The 10,848-nt window shown below is 56.9% G+C and overlaps 2 protein-coding genes across 2 annotated transcripts; one reads left to right on the top strand and one right to left on the bottom strand.

Moving 5' to 3' along the window:
- Positions 1-131: 131 nt before the first annotated feature.
- On the top strand, positions 132-2,649 carry BJ171DRAFT_426817 (GC-rich sequence DNA-binding factor-like protein-domain-containing protein; the record flags this gene model as incomplete). Its single annotated transcript, XM_053107783.1, has 2 exons — positions 132-1,369; positions 1,548-2,649. 2 exons carry the CDS (start codon positions 132-134, stop codon positions 2,647-2,649), a joined length of 2,340 nt encoding a protein of 779 aa, XP_052964247.1.
- Positions 2,650-2,747: 98 nt separating this feature from the next.
- BJ171DRAFT_601095 (P-loop containing nucleoside triphosphate hydrolase protein) lies at positions 2,748-10,659 on the bottom strand. Its single transcript, XM_053115062.1, has 26 exons — positions 10,190-10,659; positions 9,751-10,036; positions 9,436-9,525; positions 9,042-9,286; positions 8,873-8,939; positions 8,661-8,705; positions 8,483-8,580; positions 7,605-8,326; positions 7,149-7,375; positions 6,859-7,002; positions 6,679-6,782; positions 6,513-6,601; positions 6,389-6,416; positions 6,226-6,307; positions 6,068-6,122; positions 5,872-5,964; positions 5,735-5,786; positions 5,616-5,655; positions 5,356-5,421; positions 5,093-5,197; positions 4,875-4,991; positions 4,344-4,683; positions 3,977-4,119; positions 3,782-3,853; positions 3,392-3,569; positions 2,748-3,243 (listed from the first exon to the last, which is right to left on the bottom strand). The coding sequence occupies exons 1-26, from the start codon at positions 10,495-10,497 to the stop codon at positions 3,047-3,049; spliced, it is 3,993 nt and encodes a 1,330-aa protein (XP_052964246.1). The 5' UTR covers positions 10,498-10,659; the 3' UTR covers positions 2,748-3,046.
- Positions 10,660-10,848: the final 189 nt, after the last annotated feature.

Genomic DNA, 10,848 nt, shown 5'->3' with positions numbered 1-10,848 from the left:
AGGAGAGCGAGGAGGAGGAGGAGAGCCGACCATCCATGTCGTTCCACTCCAGCGGTCTGGGCTTTGGCCGCAGCTCGGCCTCTGCCCCAGCAGCGTCCAATCTAGATTCGATGTCCGATGCAATGCGCAACATGCAAAACATCGAGTTCGGATCGACTCGCAAGCCCCCCAAAGCGCCCACTCAGTCTAAACAGCCGGCTCCAAGCTCCGCTCCGCAAGCATCGCGCCAAGACATCAAGAAGCTGGAATCTGCATACGGCATTGGATTCAAGCTGCTCTCGAAGCAAGGCTACAAAGTCGGCCAGGGACTGGGCATGAACAGCGAGGGCATCGCTAAGCCCATCGACGTCAAGGTTCTGCCCAAGGGCGCTGGTCTGGGCCGAGTGGACTTCCAGACAGAGACAATGAAGGCTGAGAAACGCTCGAAACAGCAGTCGGACGAGGCCCAGGACGACGACTCAGCCAAAGCCACAAGAGACGATAAAGACGCAGTATCGCGGTCGCATGATGGGTGGAAGCGAGGCTCCCGTCGGGCCAAAGCGCAGTACAAAACCGCCCACGAGATCCTCCTAGAGCAAGACGGCAGTCCAGGCGACAACGCTCCCAGCCGACCGGCCGCCGCCCCCGCCGTTACCAAGATCATCGATATGCGTGGGCCCGAAGCTCGTGTGATCGTGGACGCATCTCAGATCAAATCGACGAGTGTGCCTTCGGTTGCGGCCACCGAGCGGATACCCGAGCTGCGGTACAACATGCGGCTACTAGTGGACCTGTCCCAAGACCAGCTCATGCAGCTCAGCAAGCAACTGAAGCTTGTGAAAGACGCCCGTGATCAGCTGCAAACCAAGGAAGCCCGGCTCAAATCTGTAGTTGCTGCCGAAGGCAGCAAGATCAAGAGGCTGGAGGAAGTCTCGAAACTAGCGCAGGACTGCCAGGCTCTTTCGCGGCAGGCGCTTGTCCTCGTGCGCGAGGGCTCTGACGCAGACCCGCTCAAGCTTTTCAGCCCGATATTCGAGACATTATCAAGCCAATACTACGAGGAGTACAAAGCCTACAATCTCGACGAATTGGTCGTTGCGTCGATCTCGCCGATCATACAAGCCATGACCAGGATGTGGAGTCCGCTCGAATCGCCCTCGACCTTCGTACATCATTTCAAGCAGTGGAAGCAACTGCTCCACACGACTTCGTCGTCAACACCGCCACAGTCACAACCAAAGTCGAGGCATCTGGAGGCCGATGAGATCGATCACTTTGGGGCAGCAACCAGGTTCATTCAAGATAGCGCAGACAGCGGCAACGCCAAAATGACGCCATACGAGAGCCTCCTTTACCACATCTGGCTGCCAAAGATCCGCTCGGCAATCAAGTAAGCAGTACTGGCAACAGCTCACCTGAACGATGACGGCATCGGTGCTGTGATGAGTGCGCTATGACAGAGCTTGGCCCCGCCTGCTGCTTGTCGGTTAATGCCCGGATCGGGTTCATGATGCAGTCGACCAAGCCTGCCGCTAACCCAGTTCTTCTCCATGCCTATTCTCCCACAGCAACTCGTGGGATGTGTACGAGCCCGAGCCTTTGGTCCAGCTCCTAAGCGCGTGGTGCACTGGGCATTACGATCAATCGGCCTCCGAGTCCGACAATGGTGCGAGTGCAACTACGATCCCCCGCTGGCTCATGGACAACATTGTCGACCAACTCTTGATGCCCAAGCTCTCGTCGGCCATTGATGACTGGAGCCCCACGAAACCATCGATGCATTGGTGGATCCATCCGTGGCTGCCCCTGCTCGGAGATCAGCTTCAGCCGCTTCTCACGCCGATTCGCCGGAGACTGGAAAAGAGCTTTGGAATTAACTCCAACGGCTGGCATCCGTCCGATCCTCAAGGGATTGCCAACATCAAGCCCTGGAGGGGTGTTCTTCCGGATGCCGAGATCGACAGTATGCTGGTCCGGGCGGTGCTGCCCAAACTGATTCACACACTCCGCAACGAGCTGTTGGTGACGCCGTCTGAGCACCAGAACATGGAGCCGTTTGCGTGGGTTGTTGCATGGCATGGCACCATTCCGGATGCTCTGATGGCCCGCGCATTTGAGACCGAGTTCTTTCCCAAATGGCTTGAGGCACTGTATCGTTGGCTCGGCCATAGCACCTGCGATCTCGAGCAAGTACAGCAGTGGTATTTTGCCTGGAAAGGATCGTTCCCGTCGACGCTGCTGCGACACTCGGGCATCGAGGATTCATTCAAGCTCGCTCTGGAGCTGATCAGTGACCAACTCGATGGCAGCCTGTCGTGGAAGGCGGTCGATGCGCACTTGCAGCGGGTCCTCGGCGAAGAGCCCCAGCCTATTCCGCCAGTCGACACAGCCGCTGCCCGGCGGCAACGCAGCGCACCGGACATCTCCTTCAAAGAGTACGCCGAGAAGCGTGCAGCCGAAAACGACTTGGTTTTCCTGCCCCTCCACCGCAAGCACGAAAGCGGCAAGGCTCTCTTTTCGCTTGGACCAGAGTCAGCCCCACGGCGGCTCATTTTGTTCATTGATGACGGTGTTGTGTTCGTGCACGAGGGTGGTGATTTGACCAGCCACAGCCGTTGGATACCAACCAGTATTGATAACGCCATTGATATGGCCAGCAGGCAGCGCTGACGTTCGCTAAAGCAATACAGACCGATCATTGACGGTGGTAATCGGACATACTCGATACACTGGAGTATGTCGTCTCTTGCTCAATGGGACACGAGCAATTGGAATTATATCACACATCGGCAGCACTCATGTGCGGCGATGTATGTTGTCATGTATTTAGAATCGAGAAAACACAACAGATATTGACCTCAAGAAAGGCTGATTGTGAGTATCGGCACACTCAGAGCGAGTGTAGCCTTGTTCAAAGGTGATCGACGCAGCTGTGGAATCGATCTTCATATTACCAGCATGCACAGGATGATGCTGCTGGCGACGGCGATGTGGAACGGAGAATGCAGCACTGGTTTCTGTCGCCGAGCTATCCCAGCACGCCCGGACAGCGACATTTGCGCCGCCATCACAGCTCGTTCAGGGTCGAGTGCGAGTGCTGGGCAGCGACTTCCTGGAGCCTGAGCACGTTCGACGGACCCGTTGCATTGGCCATCTCGGCAAACAGACCGCCTTCCTTGGCGAGTAGTTCGTGCGGCGTGCCCATCTCGGCAATGTTGCCCGCATCGAGCACAATGATGCGGTCAAAGTCGGCGATGGTATTCACTGCTCCGAGTCCGCGGGGATGCATGCGAGTAAACCAGCGAGGCGTCAGCAGCTGTCCATCGATTCCGACCATCCCTCGGTCGCAACGGCAAGCCCCTGTCGCTTGCGACCCTGCCTTGTCTCGATGAGCAAGTGTGCCTGTACTTACGTCGGTGCGCGATGCTGATCACGGTCGAATCGGCAAAGTTGCTCTTGATGGCCTTCTGGATCAGGGTGTCTGCCATGGCGTCGACGGCACTCGAGGCTTCGTCCATGACCAGGATCTTGGGCTTGCAGATGATGGCACGGGCCAGACAGAGCAGCTGTCTCTGGCCCACGGAGAGGTTCTGTCGTGACGAGGTGAGAATCAGTCAGTATGATTGGTCAGAGAGCAGACATACTTCCCCAGCACGAGCCATATATGCGGTGAGCGTGAGAAGGCAACTGCTCATGGTCCAACGGGCGGAGGCGGCCGCTTCTCCTGCCCGCTTTGTGCAGTCCACATCCTATCGACTCCCGGACCAGCGTTGCGTTCCCAGCGCTCATCAAGCACACCCACCTGGCCACCCGTCGTGACGGCAGAGTCGAGCTTCTCGGGCAGACTGGAGATGTAGTCGGTCAAGCCGACAAACTAAAGGCAACAGCCACGGTGGCGGTCGCATCGCTGGGTGAGTACGAGTTGCTCCGACACAATCAGTCCTGCAGGATGGCCATGCAGCACGGCACCAGCACCGCGCTCAGAAGTGTCACATACCCCAATCGACTCCCAGATCTCGGCATCGTCAAACTTGCCCTCGATGTCGATGTTGGAGCGGATGGTGCCCGAGAACAGGATGGGCTCTTGCGGAATGATCTGGAGGCGCTGGCGGAGCGTGTGCAGGCCAATGTTGCCCGTTTCTGGATGGCAAGGATGGCAGTGAGTATTTTGCATTCCCGATCGGCTGGTGTGGCGCGAGCGACGATTGCGCACCAAAGCACAGCCTCGAGTGCAAGGTGAGTCTCCATATGCAGAGGATGACCAGAGGCGATCTGCAGTGTGCAGATTGCTCTCTAACGCGCAACGAGAGCTGGACAGTTGCGGGAGATGCGCAACTGCATATCGGTATGGTGCAGGGACGTACTGAATCCATCGATGGTGATCTCGCCGCCGACGGGATCCAGCAGACGGAACAGGACCGTCAGCAGGGTGCTCTTGCCACTGCCGGTGCGTCCAACGACGCCAATCTTCTCGCCTGCCTTGATCTCGAGGCTCAGGTTCTTCAGAACAAGCCGATCGGGATGGCTCGGGTAGGCCACGGCAAGGTCCTTGATCTGGATCTCGCCCTTGCTGGGCCACTCGGACGGGGGATCGACGGCCTCACACTTTCTTGGTGCCTCGCCGTCAATGTTCTCGATGTAGTGGACCAGGCGCTCGATGGTGTTCATGCCTTGTTCAAACAGACTGAAAGTCTGGCCAAAGTTCTGGCAAGTCGACCAAGATGGATCCAGTCAAACTCGTTTCAAACGCAAACGCACCCAAGCAGCGATTTGCGCAGCGACGCGAGGCGGGACGGCGTCGCAGTATGGAGAAAGGAGGGACGCTTGCATAGTACAGCAATGTGGGAAGCGGCCTCAGTAGCAGGCACAGGACATCGTCAAACTCGAATACTCACAATAAGTTGGTTGGGAATATCCACAGCACACGACAAGGCGAGAGCCACGGTCGAAGGAGGAACTTTGGTTCCGATAGCAAGGAGGATGGTACCGAGCGTGATCAAAGACATGGATGACTGGCGTGGGATGAAACAGGCGTCAGTTGCCGGAGTACAATGGATCGATCTATCGATGGACCTGCGCCAAACACACGCGACCCAGAGTGCACCATGCTCACCGCAATCCACACACGGAGCCAGATGGCGCACAGCTGGTTGAGATAGAATGGTGCATTCGAGTCGTCGATCAAGCGGTGCTGTCGCTCGATGAAGGTCTCTTGGGCCTGCGACAAAGGCAAAGAGAGTCAGCACTGGGCTGTGCTTGGCATGGTCTTGGGATGGACGCGATACAAGCCAAGCAGGATCCATGACAAACACGATCCATGACAAGCACGATCCATGACAGGCAGAGCGGGCGACGCATTTCGGCATGGACACATACATGGAAGGCACGGATGACCGAGACGCCGCTGAAGGACTCGGAGATGAACGCATAGAGCGGGCTCCTCTGTTGCAAGCAAGCCGAGACATGGAGGATTGGCGGACAGCATGACGTATTGGCGAGAGATGAGTGGCATAGGCGAGTAGTGTGTGAGTTGCCACAGCGTATGTAGCCAGAATCACGAATGCAGCGAGTCGAGTGGGCTATGAACGACACCACAGAACAGCGCCAAACATGCGTGGTGATGTGGTGCCACTCACCATGTTGGAATCGAGGCGCTTGAGCTGGCGGACCGATGCACTGTTGGCCGGGGAGAAGCCAGGATTAGCACCGCACTGATATCACTCTGCCACAGCTATTCGAGACGCGCGAGTCGTACCGGTAGAACTTGAAGATGTAGTAGACAGCAACGGACAGGATCACAAGCTCGACTGGAGCACGGAATCAACAAGTGCGGAGTTAGAGCGTATGGGCAGACCACTCGAGCACAGATGCAATACATCGCGAGATGCTTACTGATGATCCATGGGGTGGCATAGGCGGTAATGATGAAGTCGTTCAACACAAGAACCGCCACGAGGAAGACATTCTGTACAATATTCCAGAGATCTGCGTGATTGCAATATGTGCTGTGTAAGAACTTCATCGTTGATGCTGATCGTTGGCGAATCCAATCATTCGTTGCAGAGCGTGCAAGTCCAGGGTCACATACATTGATCGAGCATCTCAATGTCCTTGCTGAGTCTGTTGAGGATTCTGCCGAGCGGCTGAGCGATGGGATGAAGTGGAGGGTGAGACCATGGGTCGGCTCGGGGATCGCAAAGCACTTGCCAGGTCTCACAGGGATCCAGTGGGCAGTGTCAAACGCACCTGGGTCTCGAAAAAGTGCATCGGAGAGTTCAGCAGCTTCTTGATGACCAGCTTGTGGATCTTGCGCGATCCAACGATGGAGCTGTGGGCGAGATGTCAGTCACGTTGCCGCCGGCGCCGCCGAATCATTCCCCGGAGCATCTCCTGTACAAGCCAAACCTACTTGAAGCCACCAGCAAAGCAGTAAATGACTATTCGGAGCAAGAAGAATGAGGAATGAGAAAACGTCGTCTGTTAGCCATCCGCAACAACAAACCAAATCCAATGCTGCAACAACGACTGCTTACTCAGCCCGACAGTTTCCACAACCGAGAGAATGATGTACATGAGGCGGTAGGTGTCTTGTGAGTAGCCCAGTGAGTCGGTCGTCCAATAGCTGTTGAACAGAGTCACATGTCAGCATACTCAGAGGGCATTGATTACGGTGCGACTGACGAAATCGAATGCCCTTACTTGAGGAACAGTTGACACGCGACACTGAAGCCCATGAACACGAGCAGGAAAAACGCCATGGCGGAGATTGTCCAGTATCCACCCGAGTATTTGAAGTAGTCCACCTGGGCGTGCCAGAGAGAGTCATTGGCTGTGAGCAGATCGATGCGTTCAAAGTATTTGCTGATCCAGTCAACTTACATAGGTCTTTCTTTGAACTTCGCCAATTTCAATCTCCTCCTCCTCGATCAGATCCTTGGCCTCTCCAGCCTCTGTCTTCTCCTTCGTCTCCTTTGACTGAGCGGCCTTGGTATCTTCTTGCTCCTGCTCGTCGTCAGAGTCAAACTGAGCAGCAGAGACAATCGTCAAGCAGCATAGACAATCGTCAGCAACGGGCGGTAGTCTGTCGTACATGCCAAACATCATCATCGGGACCTGTTGCCTCGCCATCACCCACAGCAAGATCACAAAGCCCGGATGCAGATGCACACCTTGTGGTCTTGGACCATCTCTTTGAGGTGTCCCTCGGGCTTGGCAAGGAGCTCCGAGTAGCTTCCAGACTCGACGATGCGGCCATTGTCAAAGACGATGATGCGATCGACCGAGGGCAGAACGTGGAGCTGGTGGGTGACGAGCACTCGTGTCTTGCTGGAGAGCATGCCCTTGGGGCCGATGCACTTGTCAAACACATGTTTGCCGACATGGGAGTCGAGTGCGGCTGGACGGATCGGTATCGATGCGGAGAGAGACATCGGGTCGATGAACAGTGATGATGAGTGCGTGTGTGGGGGGTGGGCAGGAACCATGGCGATAGTGCGCAGGATGGTGTCGATGCAAGAGTGGGTGGACGCCATCGAGCCACATGGGCAGCGATGCGAACAACCACATGAGCAGCACGGACAGCAGCATGAGCTTGGCCAATCCACTGGCATCGTGTGGCGACTTACCGAGGGGATCGTCGAGCAGGTAGATGTCGGCGTCGCTGTACACGGCACGGGCCAGGGCAACTCGGGCATTCTGGCCACCAGAGAGATTGATGCCCTTTTCGCCGATCTGGGTGTCGATGCCGCCGGCGAGCTGGGCCATGTCGGCTTCGAGGCCACATGCGGTGATGACCTCGGCCATGCGCTTCTCGTCGTACTCGGGAGACACAAACTGGATGTTGGCGCGGATGCTGGCGGCCTGGATCCAGGGCTGCTGGCTGCAGTAGGCGAGCTTGCCGTTGACATGGACGGTGCCCTGGACCTTGGTCATCTGTCCAGAGACAGCCGTCAGGAGGGACGACTTGCCTGAGCCAACGCGGCCAACGATAGCGGTCAGAGATCCACGGGCGATTTCAACGTCAAGGCCCTCGAACGAGAACGCAGTCTTAGTCGCGGGTGCATCATCAGCCCCCTGGGTCGACGGAGAATCAAGGCTGCTGTCATGCACAAGCTCTTCTTTGGGGTCGCGCTTGCTCTTCTTGAACCCAAAACTCTTCTTTGCGTCGTCCTTCGTGCTGGGTTCTTCGCTGGTCTCCCAACGGAAGGTGCAGTCCTTGAGTGCGATGGCCGCGGATATGTTCGTGGAAACATCGGCAGCCAGCAGCGGAGCCGAGTCACCAGACGACTCCTCGGCATTGAAGAAAGCCACGAGTCGATTCCAGGAGACAAGGCCCTGGGCAAATTTACTGATCGTCGGAGAAGCAGCATCAGAGCGACGCAGGTGGATCGATTGCGGATCCAAGTCGGCATGGCCAGCACAATCCAAAATGAAGTCCGCATCGATGACGCGGAGAACATATCATGCAAGAACAGAGTTGCGACGCACGATTGCAGCGACATACCCATAGCTGAACGGGAGGGTATTCAAAGGCTCAATAAGCATTATAAAGTACGTCATAGCGGGAAACACAACTTCTGGGCGCATAGGATTGCCACTCATCTGAAATGAAACAGGTGATTGTGAGTGGCTCAGGCTAGACAGACCTAGGAATCTCTGAATACCACAGATATGATACGCACCGAATATATGGCGAAAGTAACCGTGGGAAGCAAAAGGGGAACGGACTGTAAAGGGCGAACGAGTGAGCTGGTTAGAGACGTGCAGCACCTTGAATGGGACTGGGACATTACCACACCGCAGCCAGCGATATCTGGGGTGAATGGCTCTGTGACTGCCAGCCGGAGACAGTCGAAAGCTCTTGTTTGACCCAACCCAGCACGCCTTGGCTTACAATAATAACAGCGATCAGAAACAAAATACTGATCAAGTATCCTGCGACACCTCGCATCATCTTCTCGCTGATCGATGGGAGGGGAATCGAGTGAGCACGCGCAGGTGGATCAGCGATGCGCATATCTGGGCACGGTGGAGAGAAACGAATGGTCAGAGCTGGGGCATACCGGATAACGTCGATCTTGGACTCGAAGATGAGCTCCCATCCGCGCAGCTTGATCATCTTGATGTTCATGAACACCTCGCGGATGAGATTGAGGCGGTCGTCGTTGTTGGCGAGCATCTTCTTCTGGCTTTGCGTCAGAAAGACGGTGCAAGCCGCAAGCAGGACTAGGGCGCCGAGCATCACATAGACGGAAATCAGGATGTAGTGTCCAATCAGGGTGTATATGAAGTAGATCACCAGGGCAATCTGCGTCGGGTGAGAGAGGGAGGGCATGATTGCGCCACATCAGCCGGCGAGTCAATCATGATGGTCATCGCTCCCGATTGCACGGCCAGCGAGCCAGCCGTGGACCTCATCCAGCCGTGGACCTCATCCATGGTGAGATGCAACTCTACCTGGACCGTAGTGTTGATGCACGAGTCAAAGTAAATGATGGTGTCATATACGGCCTGGCTGTCGACATTGACAAAGACAAGTTGGGCACCCTGGAGAAACCGATGAGCGCGAGCGAGTCAGTTGCCGCGGACGAGTCTGTGTGGACGAGTCTGTGTGCAGGCAGGCCGATAAAATCCAGTCGATGTGGGCGACCAGGATCGGGCAGCAGCCTTGACAGGACGCAGATGGATGCGTTGGGGGTACATGCGGTGTAGTTGGATGTGGCGAGGCCGAATCATCCGATGCACAACACCAGAGAACGACGAGTATGGCACCTCATCAAACTTCTTGGATGCCTTGACCGAGAGCCGCAGCGCCTTCTGGTAGATCAAGCCAATGAGGCTGGTGCGGACATCGATGGCGATGCCCGTCATGATCTGGGTGCTGGTAGCGGCGCAGACTGCGGCAGCGAGCGTGCATCCGAACATGAGGAAGGCCAGTCCGTACGGGTTCTGGACAAAGGTGGGCTGTCCCGAGAGATTGAGGACGATCTGGCGCATGAGGAGCGGGATGGCGACTGTGGCGAGCATGCCGGTTGCCGAGAAGGCAAAGCCCAGGAACCTTGGATGTCAAGCGACCGGAACCGGAACGAGGGGAAGGATAGGGAACAGACAAGGGTAAGTGGATGCATGAATGGCCGAGTGGATGAGTGAGTGGCAGCCGGCATTCAGCAATCCCCCCCGGAACAAGAGCATGCGAGGCAGTGGCATTCACCATCGGGGCAGGAACGACTTCATGAAGGCACGGGAGTAGGCCGTCTTGGAGGGAGGCTGCGATGCATCCGCGGCACCAGGGGCAGCCCGCAGAGAGGCCTCGAGGGCTTGGCTCAGCGACGAGGCCCGGCTCTTGGGCTTCATGGAATAGAGGTCCTCGAAGACGAGCGGGCGCGAGGCTCCGAGCCGCAGCAGCGGCAGCAGCCACGACAGGAACAGGAAGCCGAGAGGGTTGGGCGAGCGGGTGCCGATGGTGGTGGGATGGTATCCCATGGCGGCCTTGGTGCCCTTGGACTGGGGCTGCGACATGGCGAGCGGGGCAAATGCAACTGAATCGGTGCTGGGTTGGTGGAGCGCCCGACTGCTGCGTCGATGGGCTGCGTCGATGATGAACCGGTTGGTGGACTGGTTGATGGACCGGTTGATGGACTGGTTGATGGACTGGTTGGTGGGCCGAGCGACGAAGGGGCAAGGTCGGCCTTCGTTTTATCGCCCAGAAACAAGGCAAGCAGGCCGGTCAGCCACAGTGCCGCAGACGCGCTCGTGACATCCACAGCCGTTGGACTGAGTGCGCAGCGCGTCGCATCACGCCGCGCCGGACCCACCGAGAGCCGAGTCTTCCGGGCCATGGCCAAGGCCGTTGTGCCAAGGATTTCGCCT

This window comes from Polychytrium aggregatum, assembly GCF_025602895.1.
Source record: "Polychytrium aggregatum strain JEL109 chromosome Unknown BJ171scaffold_33, whole genome shotgun sequence".
NCBI lineage: Eukaryota > Fungi > Chytridiomycota > Chytridiomycetes > Polychytriales > Polychytrium > Polychytrium aggregatum.
This window is presented reverse-complemented; position numbering and strand designations above follow the sequence as displayed.

Bases quoted from the DNA above. Each gene is read 5' to 3' on its own strand.
- BJ171DRAFT_601095 (XM_053115062.1), bottom strand. From the start codon at position 10,497: ATGTCGCAGCCCCAGTCCAAGGGCACCAAGGCCGCCATGGGATACCAT. The intron at 7,376-7,604 runs GTAAGTCGCCAC...CGATCCGTCCAG, and splicing joins CCTGCTCGACGATCCCCTCG to CCGCACTCGACTCCCATGTC. The intron at 5,198-5,355 runs GTATGTGTCCAT...CCTTTGTCGCAG, and splicing joins CGGTCATCCGTGCCTTCCAT to GCCCAAGAGACCTTCATCGA.